Source organism: Lepisosteus platostomus, chromosome 7 (assembly GCF_059453375.1).
Source record: "Lepisosteus platostomus isolate fLepPlt1 chromosome 7, fLepPlt1.hap1, whole genome shotgun sequence".
Taxonomy (NCBI): Eukaryota; Metazoa; Chordata; class Actinopteri; order Semionotiformes; family Lepisosteidae; genus Lepisosteus; species Lepisosteus platostomus.
This window is the reverse complement of record NC_142617.1, coordinates 8,207,287-8,231,665: the sequence shown is the minus strand read 5'-3', so window position 1 is coordinate 8,231,665 and position 24,379 is coordinate 8,207,287. Positions and strand designations below refer to the sequence as shown.

Below are 24,379 nucleotides of genomic sequence, written 5' to 3'. Positions count from 1 at the left end.
GGATTAGAACAAAGACCGCTCATCTGCCGCAGGCTTTCTGCTCTCTCCTTGTGTCTTTCTATCTCTTCCAGTGTCCTTCCCTCTCTCTGAGTCTACCTGAATCATTTACCCGGAACTTAATTAACCAAGGCAAACTAGATGATTCATTTTAACAATGTGTCTCAGACCCTCTACAGCTCAGCAAATCCTTCTCTTCCCTTTTTTGTTAGAAGCTTCCCAGAACTGCAAATGTTGACTCCAGCCAGGTGTTTGACCATTGTCTCTAAATGCTGAGACACCTCAACAGCCCCTTTCCAAATGGTGTAACAATATATTGTATCAGAAAACGTTTGATGATGCTGCATCTACAGTACTGCCAATCTCTGTCATATTGGTTTAAGGCAAAGGATAGTCAGAGGCCATTTAGTTTTTTAAAATCTGTGTGAATCCAGGAGGTTTTTCTCTCTTATTCCATATAAATGTTATTTACAGGCTACTGTATGTCCAGGGGATACAATCTATCTATAACGGAAAAGCTGAGAGCTACTGTAGGCTTTTCACTGGCCAGACAAAATGAGTACTATAGCAGATGTTTATGTGAGCTCTTCCACATGGACAGCACGGTATAAAAAAACACTAAGAAATTTACATCTCTAAAAACAACTACCACACTGGAAAACAAAGGACTCTTCTGAACACAAGAAATAAACTTTGTTGTTTTCTTTTTATGATTAATGTTTTCTATTCCCATATCAATCTTGTTTACAGATTGATTCCTAGACAGGTGGCGTACTTTCTGAATGTCACTGAACGAAGTCCCAGGAAAATCAATAAAAGGTCAGGTGAACTTTTCTTGAAACACAGTTATGATAGTTGTGTTCTCATTGTACATCTGTAGCATCAAAGTAGATTGTTTCAATCGTACATCAAGGTCTTCTCAGGGTACAAGAAGAGTACAACCAGCTCACTTTGGAAAATTATTTTTATTGAGGAGCAAACTGGTCTTTGTAGACAATAACTGTTTTTTTTAAAAGTAATACTGACTTTTTAAATATTGTGCAGTAAGAGTTGTGCTCTGATTTAAAATAGTTTTCTATGTTGACTTAAGATGTCAACAACCTTTGGGGTAGATAATTGTGAATAAAGGTCTAAGGATATTTTGGTTAAAAACTGTGAACTGTTCACTCATATATGTTCAATTTGTTGAGCAATGTATTTTGTATCACAATATTTAAATGTAACCAGAAAGTTACAGTATATGGAGCAAAGAGCCTTTATGAAACTAAGAGATTTGTTTTTGCCTGTGACTTCCTCAACGGCTTTCTTTGAACTAACAACATGACCGTGCTTTTGTCATTGTCATTGCTTGACAAATCCATGCATCCATCCATATTATAACTGATTTATCGAAAACAGGGTTGTGGGGTTACTTAAGCCGATCCAGGCAAGCGATAGGTGCAAGGAAGTCCAATGAATAGGAACCCAGTCCGTCGCAGGGCACAACACAGATACAAACACACACACCAGGGCCAATTTTCCCAGAAGCCAATTAACCCACCTGTATATCTCAGGTCTGTGGGAGGAAACCGAAACACCCAGAGGAAACCCACGCAAACATGGAGAGAACAAACAAACTCCGCGCAGACAGCACGCCAGGAATTGAACCCAGGGCCCCAGCACTTTGAAGCAGCAATTCTTATCACTATGCAGTTCTACTACCAAACTGTGTGAATTCAGAAATGAATCTCAGAACATCAAAGATAAATCGTAGAACCTCTATTTTATCCACTGGAGTGATTTTAAACATGTATTTTTGATCTCTAGATAACAGGGCCTTTGACATTTAAGCTCTCTTGCCAGAAAATTAATTTTCATCATTCTTGACAAGATGATTAGATCCCTTGCCGTGCATCGACAACACATGCTTAATTGTAAGAAGATATTTTCGAGATTTTCCACGCATTGACCACGTTAATGAACTTGAAGTTTAGTACCAGATGGCAAGCTGCGGTTTCCCTGCATATCCTGTCCCAACATGGCTGGTACTGAAAATTATCTAACCAAATTCATCTGATGGCAGGTGGGCAGAAAAATGCAACAACTGTTAGGACTCAGATTAACAGCATTCTTGATTAAAGGCCAGAACAGAGATGGAGCATTTCAAATTAAAATCTGTTTAATCATGATGTGGTACATTTCTATTTTTCATGCGCATAATTGCCCCTGCTTAACCCAAAATGTCACTCACCATCAGATTCACTCCTAAAAAAAAAACTCACAATACTTGGTCACTTAATGAAAACGGAGAATTTGTGCCAGCCCATAAAAAGACAACCATTCTGTGTAATTTTGGTGAGAAATCTTTGGATCCAGATGGTTTGTGACTCAGTTCACAGCTGTGTTGAGGCTAGAGGTAGGAATGAGGATTATGAAAAGTGAAAGATTGGAAATTTATTAGAGTAGTTTCCGGAAAGGTCATTGATAAGACATCTTTTCACTCTGTTCAAGCTGCTTTATTATTCTTCAATAACTGGTGATCATTACTGTACCCAAAGAACTCTCCCAAAGTACACTTGGAATGCTTTCATAGGTTATCACAGGAAATCCAAAAGATTAACATGCAGGCAAACAGACTCATGAAGTAGCATTCAGAAATTAACTATAAGAGATGCATCCTGACAGCTAAAGGAGAGAAATTTTGTCAGACTGTGTTCTTTTCTTAGAATTCAATAACAAAAACATTATTTTTGTAAGTGTATATTTAATCCCTACCCAGTGGCAGGTGTGAGTAGCACAAATTGAGCTGAGGGCTTTTGTAGCATTCATCTGTTATAAGTCTGGGCAAGACAACTTTAAGAGGCCCAGTTACTGACTGAAGAACACTTGCGAGGAAATAAGTATGAGGTGTTTAGCTGCAGTACAGTACGTTGACCAAATTAGCAGAAAATTAGGTTTCCCTTTATAAGTGCTAGTTCTGCAGCAATAACATAAGAAAGGTTACAAAAGAGAGGAGGCCATTAAGTCTGATTAGTTGCTGTGATCTGAAGATTTCATCTAGCTACATCCTTAGAGAAGTTAGTTTTAGACTTAAAAATTTTAGTTAACACCTAGTCTGAATGTCAGTTTTATATGCACTTCACAACAGTTTCCACTTGCATCGTCCGGATTGGTGTTTCATTATTGCTTCGGAATAATCCAATTGATTGCCAATGTCTTGACGGATTTTCAATATTTGTACCAAGTCGCCTTGTAATTTTCTCTATTCAAGACAAAAGGTTCAGTTCTTTCAGCTTGTCTGTGTTGGACCACCAGTGAACATGCAGCTAAAAATAATTATAATGCGTTGGATCGAAAACACTTACCAATATTAATCTCGTCATCTGTTTCAGCATCGCCTATACATTCAAACTGGAAATCTTGAAGTGACTGAGAGAACTTCTGTACAGCTACAGAGAGATCTGCAAAACAGGAAAAAAAAAACAGCCGAACATTTTTAGCATAATGAAAATGTTATTTGTTGTATAAAATCTCAGTTGGACCCAATGTGACCCACATAGGGTGGGAGTGTTAAACTGGTGAGTTACAGATGTAGCTTGTTAGTGAATAAAATAACTTCCTTTAAATGAAGGATTCTGAGTGATTGTGGTGTTTAACATGACACACTTGATGATAAAAGAGTTAATGAGAAACTTAAGGTGTAAATTTAAAAATAAATGTTTGTTCCCAGTGAAATCATGTGTATACTGTATGTACTTCATTTTAAATATAAAATGGCTTAGCTATATGAGATGAAGTTTGAAGCTTAACCCTTGACATTGTTTATTGACACATTGGTATTTATCATACTTCATAAAACCTGTATTTAAAAAAAACAACTATAATAACAATTAGCACACGTGTATCATTAAAAGAGCACTAAACTGAACAACAGGATTTATACTACTTAATTTGAGAAAATATTTTACACTTAATGCATAGTGTGCAAATAATTAAATAAAAAGTAAATTTAAAAAAACATATCCAAAATGTAGATTCTTTCAATGTTATTTTAACAATTCTGCAGCTATGGAGAATTTCTTTTTTATTCTGGAATCACAAATTGTTTTACACCTGTTTTACACAGGTGAGAAAGACATTCACCTTTTGACACGATGCGTATGTGTACGCTCCACAGCGTCTTGACAGAAGAGTCAAGACAAACTGGGGGAGCACTGCATCAGTGCAGGCCAGCAGGCGCCCAGCAGGTGAAAGAAGTTGCTGTTACTGCCACAGACATTACCGTGACCAGCTGACACCCATCCAGTTCCACCGACAGTCTGCTAATCATGTGCTACTGCCTAAGAAATCAATATCACAGTTGGCTAGTGGCATGACCTAAGATCTGAGCGATAGACTTCAGTCCTAAGCAAGTGCGTCTACTGTGTGACCCACATGGGAAACGCCACAAAGGGTTTTCACCCATAAAACAAATAAAGAGGCTGCTCCCAAGAGGAGCTGATAAATCACTGTGAGCCGGGCCTTGAAGTGTGCTTAAACAATTTCTTACGTGGTAAGTACTGTCTAGACCTGACCTGAGAGACTTGTAGAAGAGTCAGGAACAGTGGAAAAGTTCAGAATCCAACTCAAAGGTCTCTCCAAGATTTTAGAAGAGCACGACTTACAGTAGGAAATATTGTAAAATGTGACAAAACACAAAACACAAAAAGGTATTTTTACCTCAAACTAAGAAATGACAAACATCAAACAGTATATCATACAGATATACTGGATGATATAGAGTACAGTATAGTACTATAATTTAGGTTCATACAGCAATCCATGTTTTTCATAATAACCCATATTTATACATAATTGATCCTCGGAAATAAGATTATAAATTACTGTTTTCACTTAAGTGCCATGGGTCACTGCCATACTACACACAGACAAAATACAATTATAATAAAAGTCAAGCTGTATTTGGTGCTAAGCCACCCATGAAGCCATGTACGCCAGGCATTTTAGATTGTAATGACCTTATAAATTTGATTTGTTCTATTCTGTACATGTACTGAAATTTAAAACCATCCTTATTTTCAAACACTGAAGCTCAAAGGTGTTCAACACTGGTTAAAAATGACAGCATTTTTAAAAGGGGAACTGCAATGCTGTTTTTATATTTCGGGTTTAGAAAGAATCGGCACTGACGATCAAACCACAATGAAAGTAAAATGTACACAATAATATGTAATTACATAACAAAATAGACAAAATTTCCAGGTCTGCGCAGTGGCATATTCTGCGATTCAGAACGAGGCAACTAAACTTCTGGTGAGGTGAAGCGGCCCTATTACATTGTAAGCAAGCAGGTTTGTGAATACATCTCTTTAATCCAGTAGAAATACTGCTCATGACTTCCAGATGGTTTTGCCGAGAAATACAACTTACTTGTTAACTCTGCATGCAGATCATGTTGGAACATTTCTGCGGTGAAATGTCTGCTGCACAACCTACTTATGTCTACTTATTCGCTCCAACTTCACATTACATTAATCATTACAGTAACTAGTGAGCAGGAAGGGCCACTTCTTGTTGCAATTTGCACGAACCCTCAATGTCACCCGTGGCGAGACCAGGGGTATGCTATAAGATGGCGACTATACAGTACTTTCAAAAAAGTTCACGATTTTGTGCTTAGTTTGGAATTGGTAAAATTTTGTGATACCACCAATTAATTTATTTTGTTACTGAGGTTTAATAACCGGTCTGAGATATTGGGACTGCAGTTTCCCTTTAATTCTTGATATTAAAGGGATTTGTCTTGATATAGCTAGAAGCAGGCTTAAAAAAAGAGACATTTTAGATCATTGTTTTTTTTCCTTCGATGTTTTGTACTTCTTGGCTATTGCAGCAATACCAAAATTGTGGCAGCACAGGGTTCATATACTGCTACAGCACATGCTGCTTATTTATAGAAGATACAGTTTTTTTTCAGAGTCATAAGAAACATTCTGCACTGGGAAGCAGTTTTGTACAGGAATAAGTTCAGACTGACAGCTCTATCTATTCTTGAGCTAGAATAATGATCCACTACTCTGGATTAGAACACAATCTGAACTCATCCTTTTGACTTCTGCTTTCATTATCAGAGATATTTAGGTGATGTGAAAACTGCTACACTTAACATTACCCAAAAATGTATAGTAAGAAAAAAAGCCTTCATGATAAATCGTTCAAGAAACTGCAGTCTCTTATGTAAAAAGCACATTCATTATTATGAGTTGTATGATGAAGGGGTGGACTCATTGCTAATGGTAGTGGAAGCAGAATAATGATGGCTTCAAGCTCCTTGTCATGATCTGACATGGAGGCAGGTGGTACAACAGGGCTGTCAAGTACTTGAGCTGAGATGCAGTAGAAGTGTATTTCATTTGCTCTTACTGCAAAAGAGCACCCTTTCTAGGATCCACTCCGCTCACCTGTTTTGAGAAAGGGGCTAGAAAAGATACCCTAAAAATAGTCTGTCTCATCACTCTTAACAGGATAGCAGCACCCGGAGGTGCAATATGTAGTTGAAATACACAGTGGAGAGTTTTCTCCAGAGACAACATCTGCTCAGCCTGCCAGAGAGCATACTGTTCCTATATTGGTCACCTCCGGATTCAAGGAAGAATCAATAAAACTGTAGCTTTCCTTTATTATTACATATTAGAGAAAGAACTAAAACAGAAGTGTTTTAAATCTGGAATAAAAGGAAAGTCCTGAGTGAAAGTTTCTTCTCTTTGCTGAAGTTTTCACTTCTCTATTGCCTTAAAAGAAAACACACTGACCTTTACTTTGGAACATTTTCTTCTAAAATTATTGAAATGCCCAAATAACTAGATTTTAAATATTAGCAGATTGTCCTAGTTAATATAATCAGTTTCTGCAAAGAGCTGTACAGAGAGATTTAGGCTAGACAGTAGGAAGTACATACAGTATGACTCTGGGAAAATAATTTAGCTTTCTATAGCCTAAGGAGCAAACTTATATAGTTTTTTCTAATCTTTAATAATATCTTGGTCTTAGAAAGGGCAGATTTAAAAATATCTTAGCATACAGTGCTCTGGGAATATATCCATTTGTATGAATGTTTAGTTTAATGCTAACCATTTATCAAACATAATACTATTTAAGAGTAAAGTGCTAGAGAATGAAGAAAACAGGAGGCTAAATGCATTATAAAGCGTCATTTTAGCACAACACTCTGTAGTGCTCTTACAGGAAAAGAATAATATACCACAACTTTGGTTTTTACTAAAGATAATTATGTTTTATTTTTGCTTTAGTTATAAAATACATAATTGGAAAATTACTTCTCATTAAGACTTATTTAAATCTACACAGTGAACTTAATGTATAGAAGGAAAAGAGAGTCAGCAAGTAATGTTCGTTTTTTAATTTAAATATAAGATCAGAATTTCTGTGAAAGCATAAAAAAGAATATTCTGATTTCTGATTTTAAGTTGTATTTAATTTCACCTGAATTGTTTTTAAAAGAATTAATTTGATTTTCATCTTCTATCACATCAAGGGCTAATTAAATGAAGAATTGTAGCTGAATGCTGTTCATTATAATCAATGCTGTAAAATTATAGATTGGAAAACAATACACACTTTACTTTGGATATCCACAGGTCTAACTACAAAAACATTTTCATCCAGTTTGCCTGCTTTAGTATCACTGGATTAAAACGTTTTTCTATTATCATGTGCCCTCTCTACCTGTGCTAAAAATGTAGAACAATGCTGATTGCCGGCAGGAGACACATCAGAAAAGAGCAACTTCTATCTCTCAAAGGTTGCGATTGCTTTTTTGACCAATATAAGGATATTGTTAGAGTTGAATAGTTGTTATTGTGATGATTAACTCATTTTTTAATTTGATTTCCATTCATTTGAATCTTTGTAACAACCATTTTTAGGTAGGAGCTCTTTCCTTTGAAACAGAACCAGTTTCAAAATCCTCAGTGTTTGTGACATTTCTTGACTTAAAAAACATCTGTGTTCAAAGAATATACAGTAGATATAGAAATCTAGAAATACATCTGTTTCATAGATATTTTTCAAAAGTTCCACAACACAGTCATATTTTCACTTGTCTGTATCGGATAAATTGAAAAAAGTGTTCTGTTTTTCTTTATATCAGTATCCCACGCAACATGGTATTTGATGTAAGACTAAAAATGATTTTTAAAGGTATTTTAGAATTTTATTAAAGTACAGCAAAAACACAGTAAAGTGTTGACAAGGACTTAGTTGCAGCTGCATTGTTGGCATATGTAATTATTGAAAGAAAATACATATTTTAATTTGTAGTCTATGGTTGTTCTGGCTAATTAAAAAGAAAGTAGCAGACATTTTAAATAGGATGATGTTTTTGAAGATGAAGATTTCAGACTGAAATGTTTGATGATTTGCCAAGAAGCACCCTGAATGTTGGGTGATAATCAGGCAGTTTAGGAGAGTCAACACTTAAGTCTTCAAAGAAAACAAGAAATTACTTTTAAGGGGCGTTTAGATCAACATGATACTGCAAAAATGTTCATTAAGACAATTTCAATATCAATCTAAAAAGAGTGTGTGTTAAAACAAGCTTGGAACAAATGTAGGAAACTACATACAGTAAGATGCGTGCCATGAAAAAAACTAACAATATTCTAAATATAAGACCACTTAAACAGCACATGCCTTGGAGTCATGTCAACTCATTGAGAATTTGTTTTTTGTAAATAAAAGGTTAGATCAAAAGTTGCCTGAAAGGCATGCGACATGATGATTACAAAACCTCTATGACAGCACTTTCTTCACCGCAAGGGTGCTCTGTGCCCATGTGCCTTCAGGGTAATTGCAGTTTACAGCAAAATTTAGCACAGATGATCTCTATCTTAAAATGGGACAAAAAACCAACCTTTCGGCCTCAGCATCTACATTTTCCAGAACATTCAGCAGCAGATTATATGTTGCCTTACATGAAGTAATACTTAGCATTGGTATTAATGAGGACAATATTATGTACACAATCAAAATACATAAATAGGAAGCCATCTGTTCAGTGTTGCAAGACAACTGATTACTGAAATAGACATGAGCTTGGACTGAAACTGTTGCAAATATGGATGAACTTCCACCATCTGGTGGAATGGCTTTAAATGTAGTCCTCTGTTTGGTTTTTGTCCCTGGATTAATGTGAGATAGGAAGCTTTTATCCTTTTTTCTGCTTTGCTGCTGTCTGGCATTTAGCCTATGATGGTGTGTAAAACAGAAAAAAATGTAGGTATGTTTTGGTTGTTAGCCACGTTGCAGTGTTGTCACTTTCACTTCTTGTCAGTTAATTCCAGATTTCTTTCATATTCAGAGAAGCAAGGCTTGTAATTATTTTACTCAATGTATTCCATCACTGGCTTTCAGACAATACATTAAGTCCATACATTAATATGAAAAGTATGTCCCTAATTCTTCATAGAAACTATATAGGTCAGCGCAATTGGTGATTAATAAACTAGATTAAAATGACACCCAAGATGCTATGGAGAGCCACAAAATTAGGTTTCACTGTTTGACCACGAGCTTGTAAAAAAACCAACATCTATGCTGAGCCCTGAACTAATAATTAGCTTTACTTTTCTACATATTCCCAATTATCCTGAGATAACTGAATTGAGAATTATTCTGCTGTGTGACCGAAAATTCTGCTGTTAAGTTTATTTTTGTTGAATGACTTATCATCTAATTTTAAAATGCTAACCACTGAATTTCTGTCCATTTATTGGAACCTGTTAATTACACGTTGCATCTATATAAATAAATGGATGTCTAGTTACAAACTAGTGCTTTATGTAATTTGGGATTAATCAAAGGTAATGGGTTTCTGATTTTCTCCAACGATGGTGTTTAAAGGGATTTAAAAAAAACACCTTGAGAAAATATAATTCATATCCTTTGCTTTCTGCATTAGTGAGAGTGAGTAACCTTCTGTGCTGGAGAAGCTTCGTGGAATGCTCAACTGAACATTTTTCCATAAAATTGAAAGATAAACACCATCTGAGGAATGGTGACCAATGATTTAAAAATGACAGTTTCAATTTAAGAGCCTATTTTGTTAAAGTTACTTTTAGTAAAGAAGAAAAGTATCTACAAATATTTGGCACTCAGCAATTACCGAGGGTCTAAGGCAGATGTTAGAGATTACGTTTGCTGGGGGAAAAAAGAAACTGCTACTCTCAGGTTCTGAGGACTAGTCTAATACTGTCTGTGGCTGATTTATAAGCCTCATTGTCTGCTTTGGAACAGAAGCTTTTCTGATGAAGGGCAAGAATAAAAGACTGGTGTGAAGAGCAGCAGTTACTTGGTTATGAACCTTTTAAGATCCTTGAGCAATAGCTTTTGAAGTCCCTTTCAAAAATAATGATGATATTATAGTGATTTATCAAACTGCACACTGGTGAAGAGTGTGTTTTAAAAAATTAAGTTTGGCCTTAATTGTACCTCTATAACCAATAGGTACAAGAATCTAATAACATTTATTTTATAAAACATTATTTTTACATCAATATCTAATCACTCTTGCTATGTTAGACATAAAAATCCTCAATGGCAGTAAATCACAAAACACATCAAAGATAGAATTTCAAATAGAAAACTGATGCAAAACTAAGTCAGTCTTAAGTACCAGGCAAGAGAATGAAATGACCACGTCATGAATTGTCATTCGTGATTCACTTAAGTTAATACACAGCAACACGCTGCTACTAAAAGCCATAACCAGAGTGAAAAGCTGTCCTCACACTCTCCCATTTCTCATCTATAATTTGCATCATCTGTCAGTCATAGCACTCAATAAAGAAGCATAATACTATATTGCAACTTGTGCTTTTTATTACACACACAATGATTATGAAACAGAAGCCAACAGTGCATAGTGTCTACACCAGATTTTTCAAAATTGTTTCAGATTACACCTTTTTAGCAATCACAAGGAGCACAGAATGTTCTCGGCATCCATTATGGTTTCTAAATTTGTAGGTACTCATTCACAAAATCACAAAGTCAGTTTTTCTGTCAGGACATGGAAAATACCATGCTGAAGAATTAATTCAAATATTCTCAAGAGAATAATTATGAAAGGCATTAAAAATAAAGACTTTCCTTGTATAATTATTTTTAGTTTTAAAATCTCTTTGAATCCAAGGTTTAAGTTCTTATCTGCAGACAACTGTCAATTAAATCTTAATCTTTGCCACTCTTTTTCCTAGGTATTGTAGATGCAATTATGACAAACATTCAGGCCTAAATAGGTATTTCTGATATTTAGTTGTGGTCTTAACTTTCAATTGAAAGAAAAGATGCACTATATTGCACACATGTAAACCTTTTTTCTTTAGCACTGTGTTGAATTATATTTATGAGAAAAACAACTGGAAATAACATAAATGATAATGGATTATTCACAAATGTCAGGTGTAATAAATGTACAGATAAAAGCACTATCTGTATTGTAGTCTATACCAACTCAAATGTTTCACAGACATTCAGTTCATTACTTGTTAATTAAGAAATAATAATCGTGAAAAAGTTTCACTTTTAATTAACATTAGGTATTGAGGGGAAACATACTGTATGAAGAAATGTCTGGATACACTTATGTGAACTGATAAGGTAATTGCTTTGTGTCATTGGAGCAGCAGCATGAAACATGACAAAAAGGATAAAAAATTGATATTTTGCACTCATATAATGTGGCTAATGCTTCATATTATTCATAATTTATAATCCTCCATTGAAACATATTAATGCACAATCTCATAATGACTGTAATCAGGAAAAAATCTATATTTTAATAATACCAGACAGTGTGAAAAGGGGAACAGCTTAAAAGCAGTTCAGGATGTGAGACGCAAGGAGCAGCACTGATCACCACACACAGTCTTTCAAGCTGAGAACCACAAATGTCACAAGATGTTTAGTAAAACAGTGAAATCTACAGCCCTCATCTCAGCAGACCTTTTATTAGTCACAGCAGGTAAACTATAAACAAAGCTTGAGCATTATAGAGAGAGTTCAGTCACACTAAGTTTGTTTCAAATGCAGTTAACTCTAATGGTCTCAGTGTATACATGGTAAGTAGATTTTGAAGGAGGAAATCCTCCATTTGCTCATGACTCTGCACAATGTATGAAAATCAATACCCTGGCCAAGAACCTCATATTTCCATTGCAGTGCCACTTTCAGTAGAGAGGAGGCTCCAAAGTTTGCCTTCCCTTTAAAGGTAAACTTTGTATGGCACTGTTCCATGGACCAGAAAGAGTGGTCAAGGGAAGAAACTTGTAATGAAAGCTATTGCTTTGCTTATTTTGGATGAAATTAATTGTAAAAAGAAAGGAAAACATATTCAAAACCGAACCGGGGTTTTACAGTTAAAGCCAGAGATGTTCTTTGTATAAATTAATGAAGTAACATTTTTCCTAACTGTCTAATGCTAATGAATGTAAAACACACAAATGTTGATGCTGAAAACTAATACACATGTACAACTGTCTCATATTTAAATTTCATAGAAATAGCAATGCCTGCTGTTTATTTTACATCATACTAACAGAATTTTAGAGTACTCTATTTGGTTGCATTACAGGAAAAAAAAACACTGTCACATATTGGCATGGTACTTTTGTCTTTGGTTGTAATTACATTCTGTGTGACCAGAACAGAAACAGAATGTGAATACATGTTGCTGTGTATGGAAGGGGTTGTGTGAGAAATCATTTTCTGCCAGTGCTCCCTTTGCAAAAGCCTTCTGGGTAAACAGCATATTTATCTCTAGGGATATATCATTCCAGAACATTCCATCAGCAGCATATTTATCTTCAAATTTTACAGCAATTTACTGGAAACTCAGTGATTGAATTTCCATAGATTTGACACTTTGAGCTCTAGATTGTACCAAAAAATACTGTAAAAAGAAAAGTCAAAAAGAAGGGTGAAGAGGCTGAAATTCTCATCAGTTGTTCACATCTTTCTCTTATCAGTTCTGTATTTCAAATGTTTATGTCAAATCACAACAAAAAGCTTATCACCTCCCCGTGGGCTTGAGCATCACACTCTTGATTTAAACACTGATTTGCGATAATACATGCTGCAGCTTCCTTGTTTGTTTATTTACTTTACCTCAGAATTACTAGATGCCCTGCTCTTGAACTTCCTATGTCACTGACAGCAAGAGAAACACCCAGTATTTCTAAATTATCTTTTGATAACGGCAGCAGGAAAAGAGGTCCTGTATTTTCCAATTGGGCTAGATGAGTCGAATGGCCTCTACTGGTTTGTAATCATTCTTATCTTCTTAAAAAACTACATGCACTTGACAACCACAATGAACATGTATCGTCCATAATGCCTTGTTAGCACTGCTTGTCTATTTTCTTTGACATTTTAACGCTTCCCTGATGGAAATCTTGTGGGATCATGTAACTAAAAGAAGGATACCATTCAACAAAGAATAATCAAAAATACTATTTGAACCTTTACAGAACAATAAACGAATTATAAGGGAAAGAAAAAGGATTATAATCTCCCAAATACTCTACCATAACAATAAAGTCATTGTTTCTCAATTTTAAATAGATGCACTGCCAGTATCAACAATGATCATGTTTTTTAATTTAAAACTGATGAAAGATGCCCAAGAGGTACTGTAGGTTGACGCTCAAAATGACTTTGCGGCATTGAAAAAAAATTAAACGGGTAATTAACAACGCATTCGTTGACTTCTGAAAAATAACATGCATAACAATGGAGTGAAATAACAACGTGGATAAATCTGCAAAGCCCAGAAAACTGCACACGTACAGCACAGCTGTATGTTAAAAATGTTTTATTCTACAGCTTCTTGCATGCAGAAATGAAAAGTTGCACTTCAATAAATTGTACTCTTGGGATCTCTGTGGGCTGTTTCCCCCGGTTTCAGAGGGCTGCAATACACATGATTAGAACGTGACTGTGATCCCTCAGGCAGCCTAATGCAAAATGATGAAAGCTGTGTGAAAACCATCACCTTCACTGTCAAATCTTTTTGAGATATAATGCCAGCATTGACAAGTATGAGCACTTTAAGACAAGATGCCCTGCCTTAAAAAATTCTCTGTTGTAAGCCCAAGCATGTTGTGAAATGCACTGCTGTAGCCAATATCTGTGGTTAGTAATGTCTTACCTTAGAAGAAACGTACCTGTACGCAATCTGAAAGATTGAAAGATTACTTTGATAAAGATATAATTTATCTTTTGCTTATTTCCATTGCAATCATGTGATTCTTGGCTTGCATATTTACTGTATCTACACGGCACATATACATGCACACAACAAACATTAAAGAGAAACAACTTAGGTTTCCTGCTTCCATTTATAGGACATTGTATCTTCTCACCTTGCATGAGGCAATTAGTTACTGTAGCTGTGATAAATTATGATTCTGACAGTATTGTTTGTTGTTCTATATGGCCATCTTCACTGCATATCTTTTCCATTTCACTACCTTGATCAGCACCTAGTTTAGGTCAACCACAGACCTAGACTGGGTTTCCCTCCTGCCATAACATAACCAGAACGGGTTGGATATTCCTCTTCCATCCTTATAAGGGAACATATCGAGCACCACCCTAAACCACCTCCCACAGAGGCAGTAGTTTAGTTTGTTCTGAATATACAAAGCACACCCTTTTATTTTCATACCATGCCATTATGCCAGTAAAATACTTCTAGGACAACTTTTGTTTAATACACAGTAGATATAATTCTTTTAACTGAGTGCATTTGCTACGGTTTAAACTATCATGTCAAAAGCAATAGAAATCTACAGTATGTAGAAGCAGACTGATATAAAATATAATTGTATTAGACCTCAAGAACTCTAGTTCTAGTAAAGTATTCTGTAATCTTAGGACTGATGATGAGATTTGTTAAAGCAGTGTCTATAGTATAACATGTCCTGAACATATTACTCAAAATATAAACACTTTCAGGCTAGTTTGCTCCACCTGACCACTATATGGATTAAAAGGATTCTGTAAACTGCCAGCAACACAGTAATACTATTATTTTAGTTTTGAGGTGAGTTGCACAGGGATCTATAAGAATCATGTTTCAATACTGCAACTATGTTCCCACAAGGCCTGCTGTATATTTGAAACCTGAAAACGTACATAAAAGAAATAAAACATCTAAATCAAAATAAACATCTTTCAAGACATTTCTGACTGGAAATGAAAAGCTACATAAGCTACCTTTTACCAAGCCGAACTACTGGTGCTTTATAATGTAATGTAATGTTTTATAATGTTCTTTATTAGCCCTATACAATTTCTTGCATTAGGAATTCATCTTTTCACATACCCCAGCTTTTCTCCATGGAGACACAGACAGGGAGAGAAGCTTGGGGTCAGAGCAGGTCTGCCATTGTACAGCGCCCCTGGAGCAGTTAGGGTTAAGGGCCTTGCTCAGGGGCCCAACGGAGTAGGATTCCTCTGCCAGCCGCAGGAGTTGAACCAGCAACCTTCCAGTCACAGGCGCAGATCCTTAGCCACAGAGCCACCGCTCCGCCCCAATCACTGAACACAATAACAGTATGATTACCTTTGTGGTGTGTGCACCAGTATGAGATTATGTTAGATGAGTGGACCTTCTTAGAGATGCAATTAACTATAACATATTCACTGCATTTTTACAATTGAAATAAAATGATATTCATGAAATAAACCAGCCTTCAAAAATAATCTTTTTCTTTACAACATGGCAGAGAAGCAGAAAAACGATTTAATTGGGTGCAGAAACCATTTCTCACTTTGAGAAGTACTTAAATGAGAACCATGCTCAAGGTAGCCACTTTTACACCTGGTATAAAGACAATGCCTCATCAGCACCGCAGGGGGGATGTCTTTAGAACTATATTCATAGCTCACAACCTACAACTGCTTTGTTTTAACAACCCCAGATCTAACAAGAAAGTTGCCCAAAATTATTCACATTTTAAATGAGGAAGAGGATTCTGATTTTTTTTTCATTTTCCTAAATAGGAGCTGAAATTTCTAAATTGATTCAGTGAAACTGTTTATGTGCTTTTTAAAAGATGGTTTCTTGCTAGAATGTTATAAATTACATTTGACATGACAAATTACTAGGGGAAATCTCACTATAATTGTGAAGTAATTCAGGATTAACTCTTCATTCCAGATCTACCTTAATTCAGGAGGAAGACTCTTGTGTGTGACTGTATTGTGGAGAATCTGTTGCACAGCAGATTTTGACAGAATGCCACCCTAAGCCAATAACATGGTGGCCAAGACGATTGAAGGTGTCAGTCCACAGCAGCTTTCATCTGCCAAAACAGCCATTGCTGGGCTGACATACCAGTATTTCTGCCTCTCCTGCTGTACATCATCTTTCTGCCTCATGGCTTCTGCTCAGATCCCTGTTTGTGGGGTATGGAGGATGCAGAAATACTAACAGGCCTTCATGGTGACCAAAGTGGCTCCAGGACAAATGCTTGCACATTTCACCCTACATTACTCAGTTCCAGAGTGATGGCGGAGCTGGAGAATAGTTAATGGAACTCAGTTTGGACCACACAACTGTAGTGATCATTTCACGCGGAAAATTTGAATTGCACGATTATGGGGCTATTCATTCCTTTTATTTATCCAGATATAAAATTTCCTTTTAATTAAGTTTCCACAGTTTTTGAAATTTGTCAAAAACATGCCAAATAACATCTGTGCATGTATACAAAATTAATTACTTTTCCTTTATAATAGCGCATTACACTTGGCAGTTTCATTTTAATTTTTGATACCAGGTATTACAACCATAAAATGTAATTTTCTGCCTGTTTCACAAAAAGCTTTTTTTTTTCTAGATAAACCAAATTATCTAATTGTTTCACAAACTGACATACCTTGATCTATAATAGAAAAGATTTTAGCAATTAAAAAATTACTTATATGCACTTCACACTCCAATTTATGCCTTTTTTCCTCAATCAAACCTTACATTTCTTTGTAAAAGTACTTGGGTGGGAGTAATGCAACTAGAACATATTAAGTTTAAATCAAAAGAGGTTTTTGTTCATCTTCTGTGAAATATTCAAGGTTTAATTAATGAGATTTTGCTCAAAAGAAAAGCAGAAACACTGTACCTACCCATGAATGTAATGTAATGACCCATGTTTCAGGGAGGATACCAATGCTGCCTGGAGCTTTTGGACTTTGCATGTTCTTCCCTTGTTTGAATGACTGTTTTCCATTCACCTTCCAAAGCAATGCTGGCTAGGTTAATTCATGTGTCTGAACCATAACGCTGCATGTATACCCTACGCTGGACCGGTATCCAAGCTGTAGTCCCATCCTTTACCCTAGGAATTAGGACAGGGACCAGTTTGTCATGAATCTTACCAGGAGAAAGTAACTTTCTGATAATGGTTGGATGGAGGAAACAAAAGCAGACAGTGTGCTTACACACCGCAGCTATTCAGTTTAATTGGCCACCATTCCTTTGAAAAAGCAAAAAAGGACTGCAAGTTTCTATAGAGCGCTGTTGAGAAATAATATGCTACAGGAACCCTGTCTCACTATATTTCAAACCCTATATTTAAACTATCAATCAGTTGCTTCAAAAATGTTTCAAGAAAAAAAAAAACAGGGAAAAAGAAACTGCCAGCAAAAGCAAAATACTCCACATGCAATGAAAAACATTTCTCTTCTCTTAAACATATATTAGAATGTTACCAGTCACCAACAGAAAGAAGTGTGCCCCAACAGTGGAGTCTTTGTATTTTATCACTCATTTTGGATATTTTTAGAAAGGGCATGACTACACATGTAAACATAACATTATGTACTGTATAGATCTCATTGTAATCCATTGTCTGTGTAACATGACACCCCTTGCACTCTGTGGAGGATTAAAGAGTGGGTCTCTGTTAGAGACTATGTCAAACAGTGATTGTGTTTTTTAAATAATGATCATCACTGACAATTAGGGTCTGTTACATCAACAATAGACTTTCTCATATGTTTCCCAACAGAATTGTGAGGTCATCTTCTGTACCGATACCACAGACACAACTGCTTTCAATGAAAAATGAAACAATTTTTTGCCATTTCTTGCATCAAATCTCTGACCTTTTTAAAAAGAACTCAATCAAATTTAACAATAACATATGAACTTTTAGGTATTTCCATTATTAGAAATTGCATTAAATTAAACACTTGCATTGTTCTGATATTCTTCGAATCGATATTCTTAAATCGAATCTAAGAATCTTAAATTCTTTAAAGCAATTCAGGTCCAGGGACAAAATTTCCAAATAACTAAAGCTCAGTGTATAAAGACGTTGTGTAATTGACTTTAAACTATTGACTTCTTTTATCAGAATTTAATGTACTTTCTTCATCACAAAGACAAGTACTGGATAATTTCTTCACAGCAGGATCTCTTGGAAAATAGAAAGCCGTCATGTGACATTCTAATCTTCAATATAAGGAAAAAGGTTCACTAGAAGATTGAAGTAAATTGTACCTGCATGAGCGGTAAAATATCTTTTGCAACAAAGTTGTGTTCAAACAACTGAAGTGACCAAACAGCTGTTCATTTCAGTGAACTGCAAACTGTGCAACACTGTGATAACTACTACAAGACAAGAAAAAAGTGAGCCATTAATTTAATAAGAAAGTGACCAATCATGATTGGTTACAGTGCAAGGGGAAAAATACACTTGCCATTTAGTTACATATTAAAATCATTGTAAAAAAAACGTGATCATTTACAAGTATTTTCATTAAATGGTGTAGGTGCATGACTGGTGACTTACGTTATTCTCTGCATTCACTGTGATTCTCACTATGAATTAAACCATAGTTCGAATGAAGTCAGGTTGCGGTTACACAATCCTCAAATGCTGACGACTGTTTATAATCAATTTCCTGTGACAAAGCCTCGGGAAGATCTTCACTATTCACACACACTCCCAGTCCACAGAAATGTTTTTAGTTGACAGCTGGCTCACATGTGGTTATTCTTTCAAAGGGAAGCTTGATAAATTGTATAATTGTAAATAAAAGGAATAGTTACATGAGCAGGGACTCTAACCAATCAAAAGCATTTGGCTGAAATGATGGCTCTGATCAGCTTTATAAAAAAACTAATTAACCATGACCAAAGGTTCACTTTATACCCACAGAGTTTACCCCCAAAGCAACAATCTTCCTTTACTTATTTTAAAGTAGCAAGAAGTTATTCTTGCCCACAGAAACTGGCATTGCTTTTTTTTAGACTTACATCTCCATTCTGCAAAGCTGGCCTGTGATGTCCACTGGGGCTTGTGGTTGTTTATATACTATGTCTGCATGTATACAACATATCTTTCTAATATAGGCATCATATAACCACTACTATTGGAAACAGAGGCTTGAATGTCCCTTAAGACAAGCCTGTTTCCTGGGACAATATTTGGAATAATACAAATTCTGCATCTAAAAATCCTAACCTTCAAATACTTAAACCACTTATATTTCCTTTCCCAGAGTTGTTTGACCCTTCTTAGAGTAGGAGTGTCACTCACCACTATGGCACATATTCTCTGATCAGTGTTCCTTTGAAACCTCGAAAATCCAGACGAAGTCGATGAAACACAGCACCCACAACAGTAGTTCTGTCACTGAAGAAGTATACTCTTATTTCCTCACTCAAATGAATTAACACCAAAATATTAAGTATCCCTTAATATTTGTCATCAATTATTTTATATTTGTCATCTTGTCATGTTAATTACAATTGGACTAATGAAAAAAAAGAATTGGGCAATGGATATTAAGTCCATCCAGTCATATGCTCTATCCAGTCCAGTTTAAATGATTTTTAATCATAAGCAATTTGTTGTAAAGACAACATTTAAATACAAAAACATTGTGAAAAAAAATTTGTTTTAAAAACACTGTGTTTCTATGCTCTTGAAAGGTTTACTGTATTAAACAAATTAGGGATCCTATCTTAAAGCCGAAGGGTGTCTTCAGATAAAAGGTTTTTTTTAATGCCTTTTTTGGCTTGTGAATGATTTCTTAGTACAAAAGTATTGTTATCGTAACACATTAAAAAATAAACTTCCTGAAATCATCACTACACAAAAAAGTGATTACACCTTTCTGAGCAAATTCATTGGATAGATATCTCCTCAGCAATAGGTAACGGCTATTTTATTGCAGAGTAGGAACCGTCAACTACTTGTATCACTGACTACAGTGAAATTGTCAAGAGCTTGCTACACAACCTCATGTGTTGGCCATGGCCCTGGTCAGTCATTTAAAAAGCCATTAGACCCACCAAAAGCATTACAGAAGTGATTTGTTTTTTAAGACTAGATGAAGTGATTGTAAGAAAAAGGAATGACCAGCCACTATAGGTTTGTTGAGGTTCCAAAGCACATGGGCAGGCAATGAATGGCAGTAGGCTGCTTAAAAGCCTCACCAGCACCAAAACAGGATGTACACATCCACCCTCCAGAGAAGAGAACATCTTGAGAGTAATTACCTAGCACTGCAGAGTAGACAGACTTATTAATGCCCTTTACGGGTTCCCTAGAGCTTACAAATCGAGGCCAGCTCTATTTGAGCACGTAGCAAAATTCAAAGGGAAAACAATTTCCTTCAGGAATTTCTTGCATTACAAAACTAATGAACATATTTAAGACAGACTTGTTTAACATGAATAAAACTCTGAAGCTTTTTTAAATCAATAATCCATTTAAATGAGAGGATATGCAGCCTATTCCCAGGGTTGTTTTAAAGGTACCGAAATGTGTTTAAAGATATTGCCACCAAATTAACTCTGTACAGTGCAGACAGTCATCACTATGTAATTAACAGCAGGAGTTTTGAAGCACACTTGGAGTAATGAAAAACTTGATAGTCAGAATAAAAATGATAATAGGAGAGAATAGCCAGGCCTGCTGCAAGTTACCACAGGATATTTGTTTAAAGTTGCTCATTATTGAAAAGCTAGGTCTACATAGAGAAGAATTAGCAAAATGCACAGAGATCAGGGTTATTATAACTTGAGGTCTACAGAGCACTTCATTTTCTGTTAACCAGCAATGCTAGTTGAGTTAATTTAAAATAGTATCTTAATACATACCCATTTAAAACAGTATACAATGTGCATACTTTTAAAAATACAATACATTATTAGAGTTCAATGAGATAAACATGCATGAACATGAGATTGGACTTTTCCATACAAGGAATTACATAACAATTTTTACAAATGAAGTTTTAGTTCTGAGATCAAATGAGCAGGACAGGCCAGGTTCAGGCATTTTCCTCAATGTTGAGGGTTTCATTGATAAGCAGCAATATGTAATTTCAGATTCATCAATTTCCCTACGGGATTAATAAAGTATTATCTATCTATAATTCAAGAGGCGACAGCAATGGTAAGTTCAGTGAAGGTCATTTGTGTCTAAATGATGTAAATGGTTTATAATTAATATGTACAGTACATTTTATACCCCTCAGTTGTTGTACCCTCTACATCAAAGCCTGTTTTTCAAAAGTTTGTTTTTAATAAAGATAAGTAATTCTTCTTCATAAATCACTAAAACAAACGTTTACTATCAGTCACTACCGAGTTCTAAAACGTGATTCTATGCCCTTGAAGAAATGTTCTTCACTATCCTTTAATAATACCCTTTAATGTGTGTATTTTGGTAATCTACTAATGATATCCATATGTCTAGAGACTGACTGCAATACTATAGCTATAAAACCCGTGTGCTGCCATAAATCACTCCATTTCCATACACCAGCTTTCTTAGTTATCAGAGATATGTTTTAACTCAGAAAAATAGAAATATAAACAAAAAATACTAAAAATCCAAGTATGCAACATCTACTATAGAACTCCGAAATTACTATCATCTGTTTCCTATACAATGTTTGTCTTTTATAAACCTCAGAGTAGTGTTTTCAATGTGTGGTAACTATCCTAATCCCACAAACATTTTATTAGCATAAGGATTGTGATAACTGTCAGTTTTGTAAGCAACACAATAAGAACATTGCTGTATTTTATCACAAAAGAGTATTACAGTGTGGGGCTTTTCAAAAACATCCCATGTAATTGAACAGTAGAATAGTTTAAAAACAGCGTGGGAATTAAAGAATAGCAACATTCTGGAACTGCTTCTCAGATGCTACTCAAAGATAACTAAGGGCAACACTCAGCACTAGGCAGCTTTAGAACCTACAGCACAGCCGCCATCACATCTTATTCGACTTTGGGTTTTAAAAAAGTCAATTTTCAACTACATTCTAGTGCTATTACTATAGATTGAATTGAGGAATGTAACTTTGCCCTCTAGGTCAGTCCTTGAGCTGGTATAAACGAAGGAGCAGTCTTTGCATTTTCTACTTGGAAAACGAATAAATACTCAACCACAGACACATCAAGACAACGCTAAGTATAAAACACGAATGTAAAAAGTCTTACTAAAACTTTTAATTTGTTTTTGTTTACGCTTTACTATGTTTTAGCCTCTAAAACTGCAACTCTTGGTGATAAAACTGTTTCGGTGGTAAATATCCTGTTCATATACACTTCAGAATGGCTGCAATTCGTTCATGTATTGTATACCGGTTTTTGCCGTTGGTTAAAAAAAAAACTAAACCAAAGGCTATTGGAAGTCTCAAGTGCTTGCAACATAATGAAAATGTATAACATACAGGCAGAACAAGATTCTAAGCTGCAGAGATTTTACAGGGATGTCATTCTGAATATAACATCCCCCATTCCGTGTAAAAGTCCATTCTGCCTATGAAGATGTGGTACATAAAAGTAAGAAAAATACAGCTTCAGCCCACTCTCAAGAATCATTGTACTTTAAAAATGTTTATTTTACAATTAAACGCATCTACAACTTACGTCATAAAGTAAACCAGTTTTGCGTTAGCTATGCAACAAGGAATGAATGGGATCTACAGTAACAGATCGCCCGTACTGATTTGTGGTTCAAGAACTAAAAAAGAAAGTAAAAAAAAAGTTATATGTAAGATTTGAAATGCATAACATGATCGAGACATTCTTCTGGAGTAGTTTTCAATCAGTATTTAAATGTTTCACCCTTGCCTTCTGTTAAACTGAGATGGTATCCACGACTCCCAAGACTTTTACGGATCCCGAATTTTACTTACTTTTCAGCGCAGAAATTAGCATATTCCCATCTTTAATGAGCTCTTTAATGAATTTGTTCGTCCTTTCGAGTTCAATTTCATGACATTTCAGACGTTCCCGAAAGTCCGGACTATCCAAGAAGGAATCACTGAATTCCAGTGTAGGCAGCCCCATTGTACATATGGGAAAGTTAAGCAAAAAGAAAAAAAAATACGTCCCAAGGCTCACCCAAAACAAAACGTTTCTTAAAATTTTCCCTACATTAAACGTTTTTTCAGGTTTAACGTTGACGTTATCTCTTCTTCTAGAAGAGTATATGTTTGCGTCAAATATTCCGATACAGTAAGTTACATTGTAGTTCTTGAAAAGTTTTCCCCCTTCTCTTTCTGCACTTCCGGCAGTTTGTTTCTTCTCTCAGTCACTTTTACTTCAGAAACTTGTGCGAGTAACAGCTATTGAACCGCCAGTAACTGTGACTCCTACCGGCTATCTTTAGTACTGTTGGGGTGATTTAGGGCACGTTTATCGTCTACAAATCCATTTTCAATCCACCTGGATGAGGTTCGCGGCGTGCAAGTTTATCAGACCACTGCCTTAGAATCTTATTAACCACTTCTGAACAAAAGGTGTGAAACAGTGATTAGCAAAATAAAACATTTTGTATAATTCCGTCCTTGATTGCATTTAGCTACTCCAGTCTTTCTGATAAGGTGTCAGTATACAGTACTGTATTAATACTGTATATATTTACTGTATTATACCAAGACTCAGAAAGTGATAGAAACGACTAGGAAAATAAAGTTATTTTAAGGCTCCTAGACTCCTGCCTGGTGGTTTAGTGTAAATACAGAAACCATGTACAGGCACAATGTAAGTAATTTTGAATACAACATGTCCAGAAATAATGTAAAACAATGATAAGGGTTCTATATCGTAACTGGAAGGTTGTGTGTCCAAATCACACGTGAGACACTGTTTATAAACCAGATTGGTCCAGGAAAACACCCAGCTGTGTATAAACTGCTGCAAATGAAAGCTGATTTGAATAAAAACGACAGCTAATTATTAATGTATTAATATATACAAGTGTTCGGAATGGACCAAAATCGAGAAACTGAAACATGCAGGTCACTGAGATGCGTGGCCTCCAGACTGCTGGTACTACAACGCGAC

The 24,379-nt window shown here is 35.6% G+C and overlaps 1 protein-coding gene across 2 annotated transcripts in view; it reads right to left on the bottom strand.

Annotated features, from left to right (window-relative positions):
• The window catches only part of arhgap42a (Rho GTPase activating protein 42a), a 72,440-nt gene extending 48,804 nt beyond the window's left edge, over nucleotides 1-23,636 (bottom strand). The window contains exons 1-2 of one of the 2 annotated variants that reach the window (XM_088639024.1): nucleotides 23,227-23,636; nucleotides 3,342-3,437 (exon numbers count right to left, since the gene is read on the bottom strand). In XM_088639024.1, coding sequence (XP_088495150.1) covers nucleotides 3,342-3,437; nucleotides 23,227-23,380 — 250 coding nt within the window. In that variant the 5' untranslated portion in view covers nucleotides 23,381-23,636. The remainder of the gene's footprint in view (nucleotides 1-3,341; nucleotides 3,438-23,226) is intronic. The other variant, XM_088639025.1, reaches the window with a different exon arrangement.
• Nucleotides 23,637-24,379: the final 743 nt, after the last annotated feature.